At 42.0% G+C, this 26,774-nt stretch overlaps 1 protein-coding gene across 1 annotated transcript in view; it reads right to left on the bottom strand.

The window, feature by feature from the left end:
- Window positions 1-25,865, bottom strand: part of slc16a10 (solute carrier family 16 member 10) — a gene marked incomplete at both ends in the record, with an annotated part of 63,913 nt that extends 38,048 nt beyond the window's left edge. Inside the window, one exon of the mRNA XM_083643078.1 lies at window positions 25,466-25,865. Coding sequence (XP_083499204.1) covers window positions 25,466-25,865 — 400 coding nt within the window. The remainder of the gene's footprint in view (window positions 1-25,465) is intronic.
- Between the last annotated feature and the right edge of the window lie 909 nt (window positions 25,866-26,774).

Below are 26,774 nucleotides of genomic sequence, written 5' to 3'. Positions count from 1 at the left end.
TGTTGGCTGATTTCTGCCACGGCAAAGCAACAAGGGCAAGTCACACTAGTACAAATGAGTGCTGCCAGACGAGCGGGCGAGCCCGTGCAGCGTGCGAGGGATGCTAGAAAGGAGCGTGCGATACTTCTAGTTCTTATTGAAAAATACATGCATTTTTTTTTATAATTTATTACTAATTAATAAACCCTAAGTAAATAAAAACATTTGTACAAACATACATTTGTAGGGAAAAAAAATAAGAAAAATGAAAAATCATTAAAAGACTAATGCCCAACAAATCCCAAACTAGAATAACCCTGATCATGACACAGTGCTAAGGAACTAAATACGATAAGATAGTTATTATTAAGGATGTATAAATTCATGGAATCATGAGAATCATAATAATAATGGTAATGTTTTATATGGCGCCCACATTGTCTGTTTGTCAACAGCTGGTCTTCCTATGCACATAAACGGAGCAGATTGATCACATCACTGTGAATCTTGTTAACTTGCCAGTGTTTTGCATGTGGCTCAGTGTTGATGTACGACGTGCATTATATGTTCTGAGCTGTCCTTTGCAAACTGCATTTCCTTCCGTTTGTAATGTATTCAGGGATGCAGTGGGGAGTAAACCCACCTAATGCAACTAATGGCAAACTACAGTAGAAGTGAAATGATTGGATGGAGTGTTTACTGAACTTCACATCGTAATGCACTGCAACATATGGCATCGAATCAAATTGTATTAAATTGTTGTTGGCAACTTAAAATGTATCTTAGGTGCACTGAATCTTTGATTACCTATTACGTAACTAGATGTGTGGCAAATTGGCCTCAGAAGGAGAGCTACTACACACATGTAGCTTGCCTCCAGTCAGTCTATCTGGTTACAGTAACTGACCTAAAGTAACTGTCAACAAGCCTCCAGTCAGTCTATCTGGTTACAGTAACTGACCTAAAGTAACTGTCAACAAGCCTCCAGACAGTCTATCTGCTTACAGTAAGTGACTAAAGTAACTGACTCCACCTCCACTTGCTGCTGTGTTTTCCAGCCCCTCAGGTTGTGGGCTGCTGATGAGTGTCATCAGCAGGAAGCCGCTGTGTGTTGACTTTCCCTCTGCTTCATCTCTCAACAACCTTCACCTCAGCTCAAACTCGAGCGAGATCAAACACGCTGTCAAATATTAACGTGTGTCTGCTCCAAACCTGTCAACGTTTTCTGACTGATCTGATCCATGTGCTGCTGCTTAGGAAAACTCTCTTGCTTGCCCACACGGGCCACGTGTTGGTGCTCCTCACTCTAGACCTTTATACTTTGTAGTCTATACTGAGACAGGCAGCGGACACAAAAAAGGCCATTTACACCTGGCGTTAACATCTGGTTTCTGTCATCAGATTGTATTTGATCACTTCAGCCTGATTCCATTTACACCTGGCGTTAACATGCATTTTCTGCAATCTGATTGCAATCAGATTGCAGAAATGGTTGTCCTCTCAATCCGCATAAAGTTGCTGTATCCAGATTGAGAGGACACATTGCATTTACACGTGTGTTCAATGTGTACACAATGCATCCCTGACCACCTCCGGAGGTGGTTTGGCCGATCAGATTGCAATCCTCCTTCAATGCGTTTTGGGGGTGTTTACACTTGGCATTTCAAGTGATAAAACACAATCTGATTGCAATCTGATCACAGAAAATGCATGTTAGCGCCAGGTGTAAATGGCCTCAAATTGTTGAATTTAAACCATGGACCATAGACATAATTTAATAGGGGTTTTAATTGAATAGGTTGTTAATGTCTACTTATAGGGCTGGATTGTTTGACCATGTGGGGTTAAGCCCGGGATCGGGGCTTGGATATACAGAAAGCGATATTGTTGTATAACGTTGCGGCTACCGTTGAAGATTTCCTCTAAAGTAAGTTTGGAAAGATCACGCAGGACTGCATTGATTCATGCAGGGCTGCATTGATTCATGCGCTTAAAATCATTTTGTGGACACTTTCATCCCAAGCACTTTATGGTACCTTGAGTGAGTGAATATATCTTTTTTGGTCTGAGGGGCCTGGAAGTGTTAGAGGCTTGGATGAACTCTGTACCAGGGTGTGGCTCAAAGACATCACTTTGACCTCTAGTAACTTGTGATGGGTATTTGTCATTATTTTACACGTTTTATTGACTACATGACTAATCGATTAATAAAAAAATTATAAATGAATCAATAATGAAGTAATCATTAGTAAGAAAGATCAAACCAATAGCACCATGATGAAGTGTATTCATGCTTGTTAATGTGTACAGGATTTACACACATCTAGAGCAGTGTTTTTCAACCTGTTTACACCAGGTACCACATCAGAAATGACCACCATATTATGAAAGTGTGAAAGGGAGGGAGCCCTGCGTACCACCAGTGGTCCCCGTACCACAGCCCTGCGTACCACCAGTGGTCCCCGTACCACAGCCCTGCGTACCACCAGTGGTCCCCGTACCACAGCCCTGCGTACCACCAGTGGTCCCCGTACCACAGGTTGAGAACCACTGATCTCGAGCGTGTTGCACAATCACATCTTTGTCACGGTCATTTTTCCTGTTTGTGGTTGAATGGCTATACGGCACTGTCTGAGACGACACAAAGTTGCATCTAATGTTGGCAGAGCCGGGGCAAACTCCAACCAATCACTGGCAGAGCTGGGGCAAACTCCAACCAATCACTGGCAGAGCCGGGGCAAACTCCAACCAATCACTGGCAGAGCCGGGGCAAACTCCAACCAATCACTGGCAGAGCCGGGGCAAACTCCTCTGCCAGGCACCAGCGTAGTCCGAGTCTGTAGGCAATTATGGTGAAATACAGCACATACAGGCACCCAGGCTACCTAACACCCTCCAATAGTCACAGGGGCTCCATAGAAATGGCTCCTATCGGTCAGAGCATGCTGGGCCAATCACAGGCAGCGATACTGAAACAATATTTTCAGTTTCAGCGAACGTCTCAGCTCAGGTGTTGTCAACGTGTCCATTTCACATCCGGAGACAAAACATCTCATCAGCTTCTTGCTGCTCTTCATATTTTTGCTTTCATGCCGAGTGGGGGAAAAAAGCATTCAGTCATAACCATAACATGGTGAAATGAGCACTTGTTATTGACATGAACGTCAGTCAACCGGATTGGCTTCAGGTGACTCCAGATCCATCAAAACAGTAGGATGAGGGACTCTGAGCCCTCTGCCTGGACCTGGACGCTCCAAAGGTCTTCTATGCTTCTCTAACATGAGTGTACAGGCATTCCTTACTGGGAGGGAACCAGAGCCCGTTAAAACACATGTGAGGGCCACTGACCTGGCAGGAAGGGGCGGTCCGTGGGCTGGTCTGCCCCACCCCAACATTATGCAGTGTGATTGGTTGATTAAGGTTTCCGATTTCCCGGCTCTGCATATATTATCTTTGGCACTGGAACAGACCTATGTGAGGTGGGGTTTCGGTTGGGGGGGGGGGGGGGGTAAACAGCTGGCCAGCGGGCACTGAGACCACCATCTGCCCTCCTGACTGCTCAGAGGCAACTCATCTCATCATGAGAGATAAGAAGTCCTGCACACTTTACTACTGCCCCTGTTTTGTTTCAACAGGAAGTGGGACGTTGCAGCAGGGCTTTCCATTTGAAAAACATTTTGTCCCAGCAACCCCAACACAATAGTTTAGCCTAGTGTCCTCTAGTCTAAAGAGAGAGTGGCGTCAGCGGAGGGCCAAAATGCGAGACTCATTAGCCAATGAACAGCCAGGAATGGGTCTCGCGCTACTTTTGCATGCTAAAATAAAAGCTGATAATGTACAATTTGATTCAAGGGGGGAAAAACCCTTTCAAAGGACAACACAAACTGTCCATTTTGCTGCAATTTGACAGTGCTGCTTAATCCAGGACCTTACTTCCTGGAACTCTTGAGAGTAAAAAAACTGGTCCATTGTTGTGAATGGAGATGTCGGGACTCTTCTATCTACATGGCTCTGGTTTTGCCTAGAGGGGTTTTTCCAACTACTAAGCACAGAGACCTCAAGTCAACCTTACTGATGAAAGGAAATAGAATTAAATGCCAGAGAAATGCATTTACAGTAGATTTCAGCATGGGGAACATGGCACAGACTTTCTTTAGAGCTGATAATGCAATATAAAAGGCCTATTAGGGAGCACTGGGTATTCATATGAATAAAAAAATATATCATGTCCTCCTGACTGGAAAACTTTGGGTGGAGATCTGGGCCCTGTTGCACAAAGCACCTTAGGTTAAGATTTCCCTTGGAGTCAGAGTTAAGGTGTCCATAAAATTGAATCGGCTGCACAAAACACCCTTAAATCTTGTGCTTATGTTTTCCTTCAAATGTTGAACCTTATGGAGAAGATTTAAGGGTGTTTTCTGCAGCCGATTCTATTTTATGGACACCTTAACTGACTCTAAGGGAAATCTCTTAACCTAAGGTGCTTTGTGCAACTGGGCCCTGGAATCACAGACAGAGTCGGTCTGAGATGGAGACCGGTCACAAAGTGAAAAGTCCAGCTAAAACATTTTTGAAGCCCTGCTGAGACAGAAATGTGCTTGGCAGCACAGGTCCACAAAGAAATGGGTCTTTTCTTACTGTCTAAATCTCCTTATAGTTAATCATGAAGAATAATTTGACAGCCTTGAGTAGCTTAATGTCCCTTAATTAAATAACAGTGAGCTGTGTGGTGCTATAGAGAAATCATTGACTACCTCAGTACAGGAAATCAACACTGCTGCTGTAACGCAAGAATTTCCCTCTGGGGATGAATAAAGTAAATAAAGTACTCTATCTAAATCATAAGAGCTTTAAAGCAACTCCTAAATAAATAATGTGTTTATTTGGCCCGTTAGTTTTGAGTTGGGAGTGTCTACATTCAGATAGACATTGTATCAGCAAACACAAAAACAGTCAGTATGATAAGTCTACCATGCTAGTTTGGCTTGTGAGAGAGAAGGCTATAGTCAAGTGATCAGTGCCACATTGTCATGAATGACATGTTGGAGAAATCTGTGAATGAGATTTCAGATTGGTTCTGATCGCCAATCTCATGCCTTTGTTTAACCCATTGATACCTGATGCAGCATTTGTATGTATATCCCTCATTTGTGTGTGTATCCCTTTAAGACCGCGAACCGCGTCACACGGTTCCCGGTCTTAAAGGGATACACACACAAATGCTGCATCAGGTATCAATGGGTTAAGCACCTTGGCTGGATAGCGAAGTGGTTGCATAAATATTCTCTATTTTAGATGCATAAGACTCACAGTGGCCAGGCCAATAGGAGTTTGCTCTTTCCTTTAATTTTTTTTAATCTGGCCTTTTTATTGTGTTCCTTATTTCCATTTATTTATACGTTTTAGTCGGTCTGACTATGTCGATTCAGCGTGGTGCTCATATTTACACTGGACATCACCAAAATGTAGCCCATATAATATTAAAGCACCATGCTAGCATGCAGTATACTGTCATTAAGCAGATGTGTAACTACATCTGGCTTCCCCCTCAGCCTAGCACCTGAGTTTGAATATCAAAGGAGAAAGCGTGCTGCAACACGTCCATCGGTATGTCCTTCCATTGGGTGTCACACTGCACAGGGATCTCAATGGTGTTTCAGTGTGTAGAGACCATCCGGATCTCACCATTCACAGGCACACATGAAGTCTCCTCAACTCTGCCAGGTATATGTAGTACACACTCAACTCTGCCAGGTATATCTAGTACACACTCAACTCTGCCATGTATATCTAGTACACACTCAACTCTGCCAGGTATATCTAGTACACACTCAACTCTGCCATGTATATCTAGTACACACTCAACTCTGCCAGGTATATCTAGTACACACTCAACTCTGCCAAGTATATCTAGTACACACTCAACTCTGCCAAGTATATCTAGTACACACTCAACTCTGCCAGGTATATCTAGTACACACTCAACTCTGCCAAGTATATCTAGTACACACTCAACTCTGCCAGGTATATCTAGTACACACTCAACTCTGCCAGGTATATCTAGTACACACAGTGCACATTTCCACATTGAACATTGCTCCCTAAATGCAAAACAACAACATCGACAACAATAAACGAACAAACAAAAATGCCTACAAAAAGAGCAATGGCCCACAATTGTTATTTAATACTAATAATAATATCTTTTGATCTATCACTGCACTTTAATAGACCAGACCAGCACATCCGGGTAATTTGTAAAACATGAAGGCCACGCCCCTTTTTAGGGGAAACCCACCATAGTAACAGACGGTACAAGAAGCCGAAACCACTTCAAACAAACTATTTAAAACAGTTAACAGTTAAAACCCTTGGCGCTGGACGCTTGAAGACACGGCGCAGTTCTGCTCTATAGAACACATACCGGTATGCAAATGAGAAACAGGTCTGACCTGTTATGTCTTTTTTATCAAGTAATTTCATTCTGTCTTCTTTTGAAGGTTTGCTGGTCTTTAAAAAAAAAAAGGTAATAATAAAGAATAAAGTTGTACTGATCAAATTCAAAATGCAAATGAGCCAAGAAAACGGTTTCATTACACTTTACCGAAAGCTACCACCACAGTAACAATATCAAACTTTATATGCCTATAGGTAGTCCTATACTGTACATTGTTGTTTTAATATCTGGTAACATCTCCAGAAAATGAACATCTCAGCTTGGTTTCTTCACAATAAAGTCGTCACTTTGGGCTAAAAAAGTTACTAATCAAAACGAGTGCCATATCTAAAGCACACAAAGTTCCGTCCTTCAACTTTTAGCAGTCTGTGAGCTTTAAGATAAAAGTCCCACTCATGCGCAAACACAGAGCTGACGATACAATCTCTGCTAATATGGCAGCTACATCTTACAGAGCCATGCACCATGTAATGAGAAACCTGCTGAAACACTATCTTAAACAGAGCTCTTCCCATTTCATTCTCAGTTCTTGTGAATCTGTTCAGGGTAGATTCAGTTAGCATATCAGTGCAAACCACGTTGCTCCCATAGGCCTATATAGGTGCAAACGGATGGGGACGAGTACACGTCTGCATCGTTAGGCAGTACGGAGGGGGAAACTGCAGTGCTGGCATAAGATTATTATTATTATTATTATTCAAATATTTTTAGAGAATTTTTCAAAATTATGCAACATTCAACATGTAAATGACCACAAAACATACATAGTAGTGTATTCGTGTTCAAAATGAAATAGAAAGGTTTGCCAGGTTTTATAGAACTTGGGAGAGGAGGCTCGGATTGTGTATTTAAGGTGCTCAAGTTTCAGGTGCACCATCACCTCCTGCACCTGCAACGTTTATGGGACGGTGGCACTGCCTTCTTCCAGCTGAGAAGAATCAGTCGTCTAGACGATAACGTGGAAAAAGCTATGGCCTCCGCTTGATTTGCCGATAGCTGCATTTCGATCACCAAAAATAGAGGTCAGAGGATTTGGATCGATATCTTTCTCACATTATATAAAGAGAAGGTACTGAATATATCTGTCCAGAATTTGGTTAAGCTGCAGCATCGCCAAAACATGTGACTGAGGCACCCTCTCAAAACTGGACTGGCCTACGTTCATATTTTGTTAGGCTCAAATCAACACAATCAACAAGTGGGTCTAATAGTAGGGTCTAATAATAATCCTATAGAATTATTTTGATATTGGTAAGATATTTGATAGGATAAAACACTGCAACTTCAAATAATATTCCCTAACTTGTTTCAGATCTCATTATTTGCCTTTTATCATTCATTTAGACAAACTTGTGTATCATGATAACTTGATAGCAATACTTCATCATAATGATTCTATTGAAATTGATGATAAACAATAACATTGAATTATTTGCCCAGCTCTATGTCTAATCTGCCTGCCAATCTAGGCCTACAGCTCGTGAAGCTAATTAAATCACATTGCTTTGACAAACACAATGGTTACTATGGTTACTGCAAATATCTAATCATCCAATCGTTATAATCTCATTAACCCCGTCCTTCCAGATCTATATTTTTCTCTCAATGTCTCGAAGACAAAAATACCATTGGCGGAAGGAAAGGGATCCCATTAAGAAGATGCATGTTGTTTATGGAGTCTTCCTGGTCTGAGATCCATGTCTTCCTGCCTGTCGGGGCGATGGGCCTCTCTCGCCATGTCTCCACTTCCTTCTAGCCAATCAATCCCTGCCTCGCCCTCCTCTCACGACAGGAAGACCCGAGCTGGAGAGCGGTCGCCTCTGGTTACGTGTCTCTCTGGGAACGGGCCACCGTGTTTTGGAAAAACACGTAAACGAATGTGTGCGCTCACGTCAGAAGCCGATGGAGGAAAAACAACAGGAAATGTACTATTTTGCCCGGAAACACGGGCAAAAAAACAGAAGTCTAAATCCAACCATCAAAATCCAAATGAAAACTTTACGTGGTTAGGGTCCCGAGATCTTTATCCTCCATTATCAACCGTTATCAAGTTCTTCTATTCTGAATGGGGGATGTGGTATTGCAGAGAAGTTAAATTGACTCATTGTAGGAGGCATTCAAGTACATTGCATCACTTTGCATGTGATGGCACACACAAACAGACAAAAACGCTGGCCTCACTTCCTTGAGTGTGCAGCATGGGCCTACTTGCAATTTAGAGAGAGAGTGGCATCAGCGGAGGACCAAAATGCGTGACTCATTAGCCAATGAACAGCCAGGAAGGGGTCTCGCGCTACTTTTGAATGCTAAAATAAAGCTGATAATGTACAATTTGGGAATAAAAAAATAAAAAAAATCAAAGTACAACACAAATTGTCCATTTTGCTGCAACTCGACAGTGCTGCTTAATCCAGGACCTTACTTCCTGGAACTCTTGAGAGTAAAAAACTGGTCCATTGGAGTGAATGGAGATGTCGCGACTCTTCTATATAGACGGCTCTGGGCTAGCCCACTGCTTTTATGATTCCCGGCATTAACCTGATTTTGTCCTTGTCATTAAAAGAGCTTTAGGAATAAACTTGACATTTGACTCGACTTGACTTGAATGAACGGTATCAAACTAGTCAAAAATCATTGGTATTATTTGATCTAGATGCGCGTGCATGCGCACACACACACACACACACACACACACACACACACACACACACACACACACACACACACACACACACACACACACACACACACTCAGCCAACCCTCATACCAAAGTGGTGAAGTCATACAGTACTATGCAAAAGCATTCTATCTTCTGCTGGCTTGTCTTCAAAAAACCAAAAGGCCTGGCCTCATTTTCCAAGCAGACGTGCTGCAAAGGAAACATAACTGCAACGTCACAACTACCCCACTCACCAAATATCCTTGGAATCCTGTCTGGGTGAAGAATATTTCTCCCTCAATGAAACATGAGCATCTCTAGACTATGGGGATGTGGGAGGCGGACGACACATGAACTTAAGACACACTGATGTAACTCTCACTCCAGATGACAGAGGAACTTAAGACACACTGATGTAACTCTCACTCCAGATGACAGATGAACTTAAGACACACTGATGTAACTCTCACTCCAGATGACAGAGGAACTTAAGACACACTGATGTAACTCTCACTCCAGATGACACATGAACTTAAGACACACTGATGTAACTCTCACTCCAGATGACACATGAACTTAAGACACACTGATGTAACTCTCACTCCAGATGACAGAGGAACTTAAGACACACTGATGTAACTCTCACTCCAGATGACACATGAACTTAAGACACACTGATGTAACTCTCACTCCAGATGACACATGAACTTAAGACACACTGATGTAACTCTCACTCCAGATGACAGAGGAACTTAAGACACACTGATGTAACTCTCACTCCAGATGACAGAGGAACTTAAGACACACTGATGTAACTCTCACTCCAGATGACAGAGGAACTTAAGACACACTGATGTAACTCTCACTCCAGATGACAGATGAACTTAAGACACACTGATGTAACTCTCACTCCAGATGACACATGAACTTAAGACACACTGATGTAACTCTCACTCCAGATGACAGATGAACTTAAGACACACTGATGTAACTCTCACTCCAGATGACACATGAACTTAAGACACACTGATGTAACTCTCACTCCAGATGACAGAGGAACTTAAGACACACTGATGTAACTCTCACTCCAGATGACAGATGAACTTAAGACACACTGATGTAACTCTCACTCCAGATGACAGAGGAACTTAAGACACACTGATGTAACTCTCACTCCAGATGACAGAGGAACTTAAGGCACACTGATGTAACTCTCACTCCAGATGACACATGAACTTAAGACACACTGATGTAACTCTCACTCCAGATGACAGAGGAACTTAAGACACACTGATGTAACTCTCACTCCAGATGACAGAGGAACTTAAGACACACTGATGTAACTCTCACTCCAGATGACAGATGAACTTAAGACACACTGATGTAACTCTCACTCCAGATGACACATGAACTTAAGACACACTGATGTAACTCTCACTCCAGATGATACATGAACTTAAGACACACTGATGTAACTCTCACTCCAGATGACACATGAACTTAAGACACACTGATGTAACTCTCACTCCAGATGATACATGAACTTAAGGCACACTGATGTAACTCTCACTCCAGATGACACATGAACTTAAGACACACTGATGTAACTCTCACTCCAGATGACAGAGGAACTTAAGGCACACTGATGTAACTCTCACTCCAGATGACACATGAACTTAAGACACACTGATGTAACTCTCACTCCAGATGACACATGAACTTAAGACACACTGATGTAACTCTCACTCCAGATGACAGATGAACTTAAGACACACTGATGTAACTCTCACTCCAGATGACACATGAACTTAAGACACACTGATGTAACTCTCACTCCAGATGACAGAGGAACTTAAGACACACTGATGTAACTCTCACTCCAGATGACAGATGAACTTAAGACACACTGATGTAACTCTCACTCCAGATGACAGAGGAACTTAAGACACACTGATGTAACTCTCACTCCAGATGACAGAGGAACTTAAGGCACACTGATGTAACTCTCACTCCAGATGACACATGAACTTAAGACACACTGATGTAACTCTCACTCCAGATGACAGAGGAACTTAAGACACACTGATGTAACTCTCACTCCAGATGACAGAGGAACTTAAGACACACTGATGTAACTCTCACTCCAGATGACAGATGAACTTAAGACACACTGATGTAACTCTCACTCCAGATGACACATGAACTTAAGACACACTGATGTAACTCTCACTCCAGATGATACATGAACTTAAGACACACTGATGTAACTCTCACTCCAGATGACACATGAACTTAAGACACACTGATGTAACTCTCACTCCAGATGATACATGAACTTAAGGCACACTGATGTAACTCTCACTCCAGATGACACATGAACTTAAGACACACTGATGTAACTCTCACTCCAGATGACAGAGGAACTTAAGGCACACTGATGTAACTCTCACTCCAGATGACACATGAACTTAAGACACACTGATGTAACTCTCACTCCAGATGACAGATGAACTTAAGACACACTGATGTAACTCTCACTCCAGATGACAGAGGAACTTAAGACACACTGATGTAACTCTCACTCCAGATGACAGAGGAACTTAAGACACACTGATGTAACTCTCACTCCAGATGACACATGAACTTAAGACACACTGATGTAACTCTCACTCCAGATGACAGAGGAACTTAAGACACACTGATGTAACTCTCACTCCAGATGACAGAGGAACTTAAGACACACTGATGTAACTCTCACTCCAGATGACACATGAACTTAAGACACACTGATGTAACTCTCACTCCAGATGACAGATGAACTTAAGACACACTGATGTAACTCTCACTCCAGATGACACATGAACTTAAGACACACTGATGTAACTCTCACTCCAGATGACAGATGAACTTAAGACACACTGATGTAACTCTCACTCCAGATGACAGAGGAACTTAAGACACACTGATGTAACTCTCACTCCAGATGACAGAGGAACTTAAGGCACACTGATGTAACTCTCACTCCAGATGACACATGAACTTAAGACACACTGATGTAACTCTCACTCCAGATGACAGATGAACTTAAGACACACTGATGTAACTCTCACTCCAGATGACACATGAACTTAAGACACACTGATGTAACTCTCACTCCAGATGACAGAGGAACTTAAGGCACACTGATGTAACTCTCACTCCAGATGACAGATGAACTTAAGACACACTGATGTAACTCTCACTCCAGATGACACATGAACTTAAGACACACTGATGTAACTCTCACTCCAGATGACACATGAACTTAAGACACACTGATGTAACTCTCACTCCAGATGACAGAGGAACTTAAGGCACACTGATGTAACTCTCACTCCAGATGACAGAGGAACTTAAGACACACTGATGTAACTCTCACTCCAGATGACAGATGAACTTAAGACACACTGATGTAACTCTCACTCCAGATGACAGAGGAACTTAAGACACACTGATGTAACTCTCACTCCAGATGACACATGAACTTAAGACACACTGATGTAACTCTCACTCCAGATGACAGATGAACTTAAGACACACTGATGTAACTCTCACTCCAGATGACACATGAACTTAAGACACACTGATGTAACTCTCACTCCAGATGACAGAGGAACTTAAGACACACTGATGTAACTCTCACTCCAGATGACAGAGGAACTTAAGACACACTGATGTAACTCTCACTCCAGATGACAGAGGAACTTAAGACACACTGATGTAACTCTCACTCCAGATGACAGAGGAACTTAAGACACACTGATGTAACTCTCACTCCAGATGACAGAGGAACTTAAGGCACACTGATGTAACTCTCACTCCAGATGACAGATGAACTTAAGACACACTGATGTAACTCTCACTCCAGATGACAGATGAACTTAAGACACACTGATGTAACTCTCACTCCAGATGACAGATGAACTTAAGACACACTGATGTAACTCTCACTCCAGATGATACATGAACTTAAGACACACTGATGTAACTCTCACTCCAGATGATACATGAACTTAAGACACACTGATGTAACTCTCACTCCAGATGACAGAGGAACTTAAGGCACACTGATGTAACTCTCACTCCAGATGACACATGAACTTAAGACACACTGATGTAACTCTCACTCCAGATGACAGATGAACTTAAGACACACTGATGTAACTCTCACTCCAGATGACAGAGGAACTTAAGACACACTGATGTAACTCTCACTCCAGATGACAGAGGAACTTAAGACACACTGATGTAACTCTCACTCCAGATGACACATGAACTTAAGACACACTGATGTAACTCTCACTCCAGATGACAGAGGAACTTAAGACACACTGATGTAACTCTCACTCCAGATGACACATGAACTTAAGACACACTGATGTAACTCTCACTCCAGATGACACATGAACTTAAGACACACTGATGTAACTCTCACTCCAGATGACACATGAACTTAAGACACACTGATGTAACTCTCACTCCAGATGACAGAGGAACTTAAGGCACACTGATGTAACTCTCACTCCAGATGACAGAGGAACTTAAGACACACTGATGTAACTCTCACTCCAGATGACAGAGGAACTTAAGACACACTGATGTAACTCTCACTCCAGATGACAGAGGAACTTAAGACACACTGATGTAACTCTCACTCCAGATGACAGAGGAACTTAAGACACACTGATGTAACTCTCACTCCAGATGACAGATGAACTTAAGACACACTGATGTAACTCTCACTCCAGATGACAGAGGAACTTAAGACACACTGATGTAACTCTCACTCCAGATGACACATGAACTTAAGACACACTGATGTAACTCTCACTCCAGATGACAGAGGAACTTAAGACACACTGATGTAACTCTCACTCCAGATGACACATGAACTTAAGACACACTGATGTAACTCTCACTCCAGATGACAGAGGAACTTAAGACACACTGATGTAACTCTCACTCCAGATGACACATGAACTTAAGACACACTGATGTAACTCTCACTCCAGATGACAGAGGAACTTAAGGCACACTGATGTAACTCTCACTCCAGATGACAGAGGAACTTAAGACACACTGATGTAACTCTCACTCCAGATGACAGATGAACTTAAGACACACTGATGTAACTCTCACTCCAGATGACAGAGGAACTTAAGACACACTGATGTAACTCTCACTCCAGATGACAGAGGAACTTAAGACACACTGATGTAACTCTCACTCCAGATGACAGAGGAACTTAAGACACACTGATGTAACTCTCACTCCAGATGACAGAGGAACTTAAGGCACACTGATGTAACTCTCACTCCAGATGACACATGAACTTAAGACACACTGATGTAACTCTCACTCCAGATGACAGATGAACTTAAGACACACTGATGTAACTCTCACTCCAGATGACAGATGAACTTAAGACACACTGATGTAACTCTCACTCCAGATGACACATGAACTTAAGACACACTGATGTAACTCTCACTCCAGATGACAGATGAACTTAAGACACACTGATGTAACTCTCACTCCAGATGATACATGAACTTAAGACACACTGATGTAACTCTCACTCCAGATGATACATGAACTTAAGACACACTGATGTAACTCTCACTCCAGATGACAGAGGAACTTAAGGCACACTGATGTAACTCTCACTCCAGATGACACATGAACTTAAGACACACTGATGTAACTCTCACTCCAGATGACAGATGAACTTAAGACACACTGATGTAACTCTCACTCCAGATGACAGAGGAACTTAAGACACACTGATGTAACTCTCACTCCAGATGACAGAGGAACTTAAGACACACTGATGTAACTCTCACTCCAGATGACACATGAACTTAAGACACACTGATGTAACTCTCACTCCAGATGACAGAGGAACTTAAGACACACTGATGTAACTCTCACTCCAGATGACAGAGGAACTTAAGACACACTGATGTAACTCTCACTCCAGATGACAGAGGAACTTAAGGCACACTGATGTAACTCTCACTCCAGATGACAGAGGAACTTAAGACACACTGATGTAACTCTCACTCCAGATGACAGAGGAACTTAAGGCACACTGATGTAACTCTCACTCCAGATGACACATGAACTTAAGACACACTGATGTAACTCTCACTCCAGATGACAGATGAACTTAAGACACACTGATGTAACTCTCACTCCAGATGACACATGAACTTAAGACACACTGATGTAACTCTCACTCCAGATGACAGAGGAACTTAAGGCACACTGATGTAACTCTCACTCCAGATGACAGATGAACTTAAGACACACTGATGTAACTCTCACTCCAGATGACAGATGAACTTAAGACACACTGATGTAACTCTCACTCCAGATGACAGATGAACTTAAGACACACTGATGTAACTCTCACTCCAGATGACACATGAACTTAAGACACACTGATGTAACTCTCACTCCAGATGACAGATGAACTTAAGACACACTGATGTAACTCTCACTCCAGATGACAGATGAACTTAAGACACACTGATGTAACTCTCACTCCAGATGACAGATGAACTTAAGACACACTGATGTAACTCTCACTCCAGATGACACATGAACTTAAGACACACTGATGTAACTCTCACTCCAGATGACACATGAACTTAAGACACACTGATGTAACTCTCACTCCAGATGACACATGAACTTAAGACACACTGATGTAACTCTCACTCCAGATGACAGATGAACTTAAGACACACTGATGTAACTCTCACTCCAGATGACACATGAACTTAAGACACACTGATGTAACTCTCACTCCAGATGACAGAGGAACTTAAGACACACTGATGTAACTCTCACTCCAGATGACAGAGGAACTTAAGACACACTGATGTAACTCTCACTCCAGATGACAGAGGAACTTAAGACACACTGATGTAACTCTCACTCCAGATGACAGAGGAACTTAAGGCACACTGATGTAACTCTCACTCCAGATGACACATGAACTTAAGACACACTGATGTAACTCTCACTCCAGATGACAGATGAACTTAAGACACACTGATGTAACTCTCACTCCAGATGACAGATGAACTTAAGACACACTGATGTAACTCTCACTCCAGATGACAGATGAACTTAAGACACACTGATGTAACTCTCACTCCAGATGACACATGAACTTAAGACACACTGATGTAACTCTCACTCCAGATGACAGAGGAACTTAAGACACACTGATGTAACTCTCACTCCAGATGACAGAGGAACTTAAGACACACTGATGTAACTCTCACTCCAGATGACACATGAACTTAAGACACACTGATGTAACTCTCACTCCAGATGACAGAGGAACTTAAGACACACTGATGTAACTCTCACTCCAGATGACAGAGGAACTTAAGACACACTGATGTAACTCTCACTCCAGATGACAGAGGAACTTAAGACACACTGATGTAACTCTCACTCCAGATGACAGAGGAACTTAAGACACACTGATGTAACTCTCACTCCAGATGACAGAGGAACTTAAGACACACTGATGTAACTCTCACTCCAGATGACAGAGGAACTTAAGGCACACTGATGTAACTCTCACTCCAGATGACAGAGGAACTTAAGACACACTGATGTAACTCTCACTCCAGATGACACATGAACTTAAGACACACTGATGTAACTCTCACTCCAGATGACACATGAACTTAAGACACACTGATGTAACTCTCACTCCAGATGACAGAGGAACTTAAGACACACTGATGTAACTCTCACTCCAGATGACAGAGGAACTTAAGACACACTGATGTAACTCTCACTCCAGATGACAGAGGAACTTAAGACACACTGATGTAACTCTCACTCCAGATGACACATTAACTTAAGACACACTGATGTAACTCTCACTCCAGATGACAGATGAACTTAAGACACACTGATGTAACTCTCACTCCAGATGACACATGAACTTAAGACACACTGATGTAACTCTCACTCCAGATGACAGAGGAACTTAAGACACACTGATGTAACTCTCACTCCAGATGACAGAGGAACTTAAGGCACACTGATGTAACTCTCACTCCAGATGACACATGAACTTAAGACACACTGATGTAACTCTCACTCCAGATGACAGATGAACTTAAGACACACTGATGTAACTCTCACTCCAGATGACACATGAACTTAAGACACACTGATGTAACTCTCACTCCAGATGACACATGAACTTAAGACACACTGATGTAACTCTCACTCCAGATGACACATGAACTTAAGACACACTGATGTAACTCTCACTCCAGATGACACATGAACTTAAGACACACTGATGTAACTCTCACTCCAGATGACAGAGGAACTTAAGACACACTGATGTAACTCTCACTCCAGATGACAGAGGAACTTAAGACACACTGATGTAACTCTCACTCCAGATGACAGATGAACTTAAGACACACTGATGTAACTCTCACTCCAGATGACACATGAACTTAAGACACACTGATGTAACTCTCACTCCAGATGACACATGAACTTAAGACACACTGATGTAACTCTCACTCCAGACGACACATGAACTTAAGGCACACTGATGTAACTCTCACTCCAGATGACACATGAACTTAAGACACACTGATGTAACTCTCACTCCAGATGACAGAGGAACTTAAGACACACTGATGTAACTCTCACTCCAGATGACACATGAACTTAAGACACACTGATGTAACTCTCACTCCAGATGACAGAGGAACTTAAGACACACTGATGTAACTCTCACTCCAGATGACAGAGGAACTTAAGGCACACTGATGTAACTCTCACTCCAGATGACAGAGGAACTTAAGACACACTGATGTAACTCTCACTCCAGATGACAGATGAACTTAAGACACACTGATGTAACTCTCACTCCAGATGACAGATGAACTTAAGACACACTGATGTAACTCTCACTCCAGATGACACATGAACTTAAGACACACTGATGTAACTCTCACTCCAGATGACAGAGGAACTTAAGACACACTGATGTAACTCTCACTCCAGATGACAGAGGAACTTAAGACACACTGATGTAACTCTCACTCCAGATGACACATGAACTTAAGACACACTGATGTAACTCTCACTCCAGATGACAGAGGAACTTAAGACACACTGATGTAACTCTCACTCCAGATGACAGAGGAACTTAAGACACACTGATGTAACTCTCACTCCAGATGACAGAGGAACTTAAGACACACTGATGTAACTCTCACTCCAGATGACAGAGGAACTTAAGACACACTGATGTAACTCTCACTCCAGATGACAGAGGAACTTAAGGCACACTGATGTAACTCTCACTCCAGATGACAGAGGAACTTAAGACACACTGATGTAACTCTCACTCCAGATGACACATGAACTTAAGACACACTGATGTAACTCTCACTCCAGATGACACATGAACTTAAGACACACTGATGTAACTCTCACTCCAGATGACAGAGGAACTTAAGACACACTGATGTAACTCTCACTCCAGATGACACATGAACTTAAGACACACTGATGTAACTCTCACTCCAGATGACAGAGGAACTTAAGACACACTGATGTAACTCTCACTCCAGATGACAGAGGAACTTAAGACACACTGATGTAACTCTCACTCCAGATGACAGAGGAACTTAAGACACACTGATGTAACTCTCACTCCAGATGACACATTAACTTAAGACACACTGATGTAACTCTCACTCCAGATGACAGATGAACTTAAGACACACTGATGTAACTCTCACTCCAGATGACAGAGGAACTTAAGACACACTGATGTAACTCTCACTCCAGATGACACATGAACTTAAGACACACTGATGTAACTCTCACTCCAGATGACAGATGAACTTAAGACACACTGATGTAACTCTCACTCCAGATGACAGAGGAACTTAAGACACACTGATGTAACTCTCACTCCAGATGACAGAGGAACTTAAGACACACTGATGTAACTCTCACTCCAGATGACACATGAACTTAAGACACACTGATGTAACTCTCACTCCAGATGACACATGAACTTAAGACACACTGATGTAACTCTCACTCCAGATGACACATGAACTTAAGGCACACTGATGTAACTCTCACTCCAGATGAAAAAAACTCTCGTAACGGGACAAGCCCAGCTTGTCCCGTTACACTGATGTAACTCTCACTCCAGATGACACATGAACGGGGGATATGCAAATGAGCTCAATGGTTGCAGTGTGAGAAGAACCATCACCTTAGGGCAAAAATCCAGTTCTCAAATTCTCTGGGTCATTAACATTTTAGTTCCTAGGTCCGCCCTTCATCTTTGAATGGAAGATGGCAGAGAGAATTATTACAACTCTGTCCGTAAAGTATATTGCCAATCTCTGTCCAAAGAACAAATAATGCATGGAAGCGTCAGAGATTGTTGGTCTTCCTGGTAACGTTACCTGACCCAGATAGCAAAAAGTCATTGAATCAACATTGAGATATAGTCATGGCTTAAGATTGAATCAACATTGATGTCAGACGTTGAAAATAACATTGAAAGCGCTCGTTATGATCAACATTGAAATAACATTGAATTTTCATCAATCCGACAATGAATCAACATTGATTCAACTGTTATGTTCAAAATTGAAACAATGTAGAAACAATGTCGAATTTTCAATCAATCCCGACAATGAATCAATATTGATTCATTGTCTATATATGCATTGAAATGTCATTGATTCTACATTGAAACAATGTTATTTAACATATATGTTTTTTTATATGCCTCATTCAAGCCAAAAATAACTGATTCGAAGTAGCCTTAAATATTTGGGCTGCTAACTTTAGCTCTGCTAAACAAGTAATTATAGCTTGCTAGCCTATCCCATGACATCCAAATAGTTGTAGCCACCTAGCTAGCCAACTCGCTAGAGTAAAGCATACTTTCAAGATTACATTATGAAGTAAATTAAGTGAATTAAAATGCTTATACATATATATATATACATATATACATATACATATATATATATATATAATGATGAAGTTACGCAGCTCGATCAGAGCCTTGAAGGCATCATGCAAACGTAAATCCAGGACCAGGAACAGCAGACCTCAGTCACGGATGAGACAGAGAGACCTCAGTCACGGATGGGACAGAGAGATGGACAGCAAGGTTGATGATTCCGGTTTAAATAAGCAGTCCATGTATAGGTCCAAGAAAAAATGTGCAATGGTTCTACCTACAATATATGTCCTTTGGATCCTTATCGTACCTGGTCTTTGTTCAACCCGAATGGACCTGGTCTTGGAATTGATCTTGACTTGAATAAGTTGACTCAAGATAAAACCAGGAACAAAGGGAGTCCAAAGGTTGTGAGAGACCCAAATGATTAGCCGACATACTGTAACATGTTACATTTTAAACCCTTCCAGAGGCATTTTGTGCTTCATTTGATCGCAAAATCAGCCCCCCCCCCCCCCCTTCCTTGCACTTTTGTCTTACATGGTCAATTTGCTGGGACCCCACCAAGGACCCCTGGTGGTCCCCCGGACCCCAAGTTGAGAAGCACCGGTATAGAGTGTAGCTTCTTTTTACCATAAACACTTGTATGGTCTGGTTCAATTACGGTACTGAAATAAATGGCTACATTAGGAACAACCAGATAATCATCCTTATCAATTTGCGTCATGCTACAGAGTGCTGTTACACAACACTACCATTACCTTCAGTGTGGAATACTGTGCCCAGTATCCTGATAGTGCTGTTACACAACACTACCATTACCTTCAGTGTGGAATACTGTGCCCAGTATCCTGATAGTGCTGTTACACAACACTACCATTACCTTCAGTGTGGAATACTGTGCCCAGTATCCTGAGAGTGCTGTTACACAACACTACCATTACCTTCAGTGTGGAATACTGTGCCCAGTATCCTGATAGTGCTGTTACACAACACTACCATTACCTTCAGTGTGGAATACTGTGCCCAGTATCCTGATAGTGCTGTTACACAACACTACCATTACCTTCAGTGTGGAATACTGTGCCCAGTATCCTGATAGTGCTGTTACACAACACTACCATTACCTTCAGCGTGGAATACTGTGCCCAGTATCCTGATAGTGCTGTTACACAACACTACCATTACCTTCAGTGTGGACACACTGAAATCCTTGGTGAGAGTTGCATATTATGCAAGTTTTGAGTCCAGCTGTCCAATCGTGTGTGTGTGTGTGTGTGTGTGTGTGTGTGTGTGTGTGGGGCAGGGATTTGCATGATGCATACCCATGTCATACACATGTCGGAGAAAGCCCTAAAGTAACTCATATCACCTAACTATGATGCAATTACCTGTGGGGGTAATGCTTTATAAGGTTCTATTAATACATGTTAATTAATAGGTAATGAGGCCCTTATAAGTCCTTATAAGGTGCGTATTAACACTATTATATGTTAATAACTTAATAAGACTACATAAGTGTTAATAATAGCATCATACACGTTTATTGGTAGCTTATAAGACATTTATGAGCACTTTATAAGCACCTTTACTAGCCTTTTTTGTTGCTTTAAGGTTAGTAGTTTATTATTCATTTATTAGCAGTTAACTATGCACTTATTAGCCATTAACTATGCTTTTTGCAGGTACCAGATCTAAAGCAAGAGCAGTGCCTTATTAAGGGTAATAAATAATTTATTATGCACCAATAAACATGTTTATGATGCTATTATTAACACATATATAGTCGTATTAACAATATAATAGTGTTAATAAGGACTTATAAGGGCCTTATTACCTATGAATTAATGCTTATGGATAGAAAGCGTTACCATAACATTTCAACAGCTTATTAGTTGACCTTCAACAATTCAACTGGTTAACAGATGGTTAACAGATTAACTATACATCAGATCGGCAATTAGGCCCGGAAAACACAAGCATCTGCCCATTGACTTCAATGTAAAATAGCACTACCAATTGTTTTTATTGAAGAATAACAATCAATCTGGTTTATTAATGACCCCAAAACACCATGACATCGCAATATATTACAACTCGTCTGGCCATAGAATGGGCAAGATACACCGGAAATATGACTTTGACCCATCTAAAATCATGTGACTCATGTCACATATTTACATTACAGCCCCGAGCCAAGTAGCCTACAACGACGCTGGGCTCCACTACAACAGCATTTCATGTAGGAAGACTAAATTAGCAACAGGCGGAACACCGGAACTAGATCAGAGACGGGTCATGAGTCACATGATTTTAGATGGGTCAAAGTCATATTTCCCATGTATCTTGTAATATATCGTCATGTCATGGTGTTTTGGGGTCATTAATAAACCAGATTGTTATTTTCCTATCATTTCTTTTGGCTGTGCTATTTTACATTGAAGTCAACGGGGAGAGGCTTGTGTTCCTCCCCTAAAAGGCCAGCAGCCGCCTACAAAATGACGTATTGTCGATCTGGTGTATTGAGAATACGTGGCAATCCATGTCATGAACACACACCTACATATGACACTAGGTGCAGGTGTGTGGAACAGGAAGCAAACAGGATCTGTTTGGTGAATCTGAACTAATAAGCTGTTAAAACATGTACAGACAAAGCATAACGTGAATTTTTGAATGTCAACTAATGTCCGTAAGCTGTTGAAATGTTACAAATACTCTGTGGACTCTTTGTAGGTGGACTATACTAATAAAGTGTTTTCACACACAAACATGCAAATGTTATATTAAAAGTATATCTTATCTTATCTATATCTTACATACCGTAGTTTTTTCCCATACGCTGCCGCCAATTGACGACTTCTGAGGCGTATCACTGCCATTCCCACTGGTTGCCAATAGAGTTTGATAACAGTCACCTTTAAAGTCGAACTGAACCCGTTCGGAGCCCAAGTGGCGCGTGGGTCGGGGTCCGTTTCAGACTGAAAACATAACTTGTCTGAGATGACAGGTTGAGAGGCGGGTCATAGTAGTATGTCGATGATTTGATTTGACAATTCTGGGGACTGGATTGGGCTTTGGCCAATCCAGTGGTGCGGAGCGAAGAGTGCAGCCCGTCAGCCTGGAATCTCTGAGGGGCCGGGGTCTGAATTCGTCCTTAACAACGTTAACTCACGTTATCCTGGAATGCGAGTTTAAGAGCCAGTTATATTTCTTTGCATTCTTAGACATTACCGTTTGCTTTTTTTTTCCGTATGTTACCTACAATTGGCCAAGTTAGTAGTTAGTTTATGGGCTAGAAGGTCTGCCAGATTACAGGCACTAGTCGCCATTTTCTCCTTCATTTGGAAGAGAAAATTATCCTGAAATGAAGATTTGATTGACAGCTGACATGTTGTGATATGATTGGTTGAAATGGGGGCAGAAATTTGATAGTACTAGGTGAAGTCAGCAAACTGTAGATTACTGTTATGAATGAAATCTTGAAAAATGAACTTTTGATGTGAAAAAGAGTGGCACACATTATTAAATAGGTGCACTGAATACCCAGGTATTTGAACTAAAATAAAATAAAAGTCATTTTTGGGTTCAGCTCGACTTTAAAGTTTCACTAAAATAAAAGTAACATCTGTTCTATTTCTGGCTTTTGAGATTAAAAGTAGAAATCACCCACATTGACCCTCTCTCCATGTAGGAGCAAGCATCTAGTCTACACACAGAACATCCCTGAAGCGCTGAGTACGGAGAGAATACATTTAAACACATCCATACACATGTATTTCTTCACACTCCTCTGCCAAACACCGCCAACAGGTGGTTGAAATCACAGCGGAACAGCACATGTATTAATGAGGGACAGGGGGGGTTACAGAGAGAGCGGTTGGGGAGGAGCGGGGCGGCTTGAATATACTGTATTATTCTCTCAATCTGACCTTTTCCATTGCTGAGAAACATATTGCTCTATCCTGCAACTTCACCACCCCCAATCTGGCTCTTTGTAATATACTTTTTTTTATGGAAGTGAGTGAATAGCGATAAAGGTGGAACCTCTTTCATCATTCATGTCCATTGCCCATGTGCTGCCTTTACAAACCAGACAGAAAGAGTATGAGGACTATGACAACATAAGTCATACTGGGTGAATGTAGGCTATACAGTACGTTACTGCTAAAAGCGCTTTGGGCTGTTGTCAAAGTGCCAGAAACTGCTATATAAATCCAGTCCAACACAACCGCCCCTTTCCGCAAAACCACAAATTGTTACTAGACCACATCGAGAGGCAAAAGGCACCTCCTGTTAGTAATAAAATAAAATAAAATAAAATAAAATAAAATAAAATAAAATAAAGTAACAGCCTAGGTTAAATCAAATGTGTGCTGTGTCCCCCCCCCCCCCCCCCCATGATTCTCATAGGGGGTAAGTAAGGCTGATTGGGATCAGTTTAACTTTTTCTCCTTTCTGAATGAGACATGAGTGGATCATTTACTTTATACAATAATGTGCCACGCACCAATTTGACACCAGACAGTTACTCCTCTTATGTTTCTGCAGTCTGCATGTAGGCAGGCTATCCTGGCTCATTCACTAAAAGCATGCTGCAGTGCAAAGAAGAACAGTAGAACATACTGCTGTAACAGCATGTAGTATGTGGTTAATTAAACAATTTACTACTACTCAAAAGAAGCAGCTGTAGGGATAATTATAGTAGGATAGGCTAACTATATTATCCCCACAGCTGCTTCTTTTGAACCGCATGTCTTTGCCTGAGGAGCATTTCACGTGTGCAAATCCATACCATGTGGATTTTTCCCCCCCTTATCAGGAAATGATAGATCATATTACTTAGCTAGCTGCTGACGAGAGCTAAACTACAGAGTAAGTACAGTATAAGTTAGGGTACAGTGCAAAGTTGGCTAACCGGGCCAAACCGCAAAAACGCACATTTAAACACATTCGCAATATTTTAATCACGTTTCAAAATATGACACAAAAATGGGCATTAGCTAAATGTATTTTATACAACTGCTAGTTAGATAATAGCCAATCAAACCGGCCATGTGTCCGGTCGAAGTCCTTTGAGCAAGATAATACCAGCTGTCTCAATTGCATATTAAACGTTAATTGGACACTAAACCCCCCCCCCCTCCTATTCCCCGTGGGAAAACAAAATACAGCCGCATAGACATTCACAAGTTCTATTTCAATTATACCAGCTGCATTTGGGGCCAGTTTGTGGGTATTTTGACACTTACTTAGGGCTGCGGGGGTCGGGTCTCTTGCCCAGTAGGCTAGTAGGCTACTACATCTACATGCTCTGCCTCTGTAGCTACTCACCTGTCCTGAACTTGAGGTCTTCATCGTTCTCGTCGCCAAACTCCTTCAGCAGGGTGACGAAGAGGAGGCCGAAGGCGTTCTGGATCCCGAACACCGAGCCGTTGCACCACATGGCGGCCAGCATGACCAGCCACCCCCAGCCGCCCTCCGGGTGCACAAACTCGACCTCCTCCTCTAACGTGAGCGCCTGCTGCTGCTGCTGGGGCTCCTCCGGCAGTAGACCACTGGAGCCGGCGAGCAGCGGCTCGGCTTTCTTGGTCTCCCCGTTCTCCCTCTTCTCCTCCTCCTCGGTCCCCTCCTCTGGCCGCTTGACATCCACCACAGCCAGCGCATCTTTCCCTGCTGCTGCTGCCGCCGCATCACTCTCTGTCTCTGTCACGTTGTTGGTACCTTCTGTCATTGTTTTTGTGAGTCAGGGGGAAAAAAAGGTGTGAATTGAATATGCAGCAGATGTGTCTGGAGAAATGCAGTGACTGACTGGAGGGGCAAAAAAAAAAAAGGAAAACGAAGAAGAAGAACTGCAGCGATATCTGGGTTTGGACTGTTCTGTTGAAGTTGCATCCATTCAGGTGCAGTAATAATAATAGTAGTGGCGGTGGCTCTGTGTCATCGACTCTGTCCCGCTCTGTCCCTACTAGCTGTCAAACTGCTGCTGTGGCAACGTCGTATAAATAGACAGCGCGGAGGGGCGGGGCTACGCGACATTAAGCAGGGTCCCGCCCATGACGACGCAGCATTGAAATAATAAACATGTAATTATTGCCGCATTAATTTTATTTTCATTGCATGATTCAGAAGTCATTTTTTGCAAGTCCAAGTCGTCTCAAGTCTTTGGTCACAAGTCCAAGTCAAGTCTCAAGTCTTTGAGGGGCAACTCCAAGTCAAGTCTCAAGTCCCTATGGATGAGCGTTCTATCATCTGCTGCATGCCATCCGGTCTGTTTAGAACACTGCATAGATAAAACAGACTGTATAAATAAATAGGGGGAGATAAAACTAAGTGATTCAAAGCATGTACTGTCTCACTATATCCTCACTCCTTATCTATTAGAATACAGTATCAGCAATGATTAGAGATGACATTAGCAGACATTTCCTTAATGTTAACGCACACACACACACACATACAAAAAAATAAAAATAAATAAATAAAAATAATAATAATAATAAAGAAAGAAAAATAAAGATTGCTCACAAGTCCCAAACCTTCAAGTCCAAGAGAAGTCTCAAGTCTTTGAGGACGAGTCTTAAGTCAAGTCTCAAGTCACTGTGTGTGTGACTTAGGTCCGACTCAAGTCCAAGTCTCAAGT

This window comes from Poromitra crassiceps, assembly GCF_964638095.1.
Source record: "Poromitra crassiceps genome assembly, chromosome: 9".
Classification (NCBI taxonomy): domain Eukaryota; kingdom Metazoa; phylum Chordata; class Actinopteri; order Beryciformes; family Melamphaidae; genus Poromitra; species Poromitra crassiceps.
Note: the sequence above shows the minus strand (reverse complement) of the source record. Positions and strands in the feature narration are given on the sequence as shown.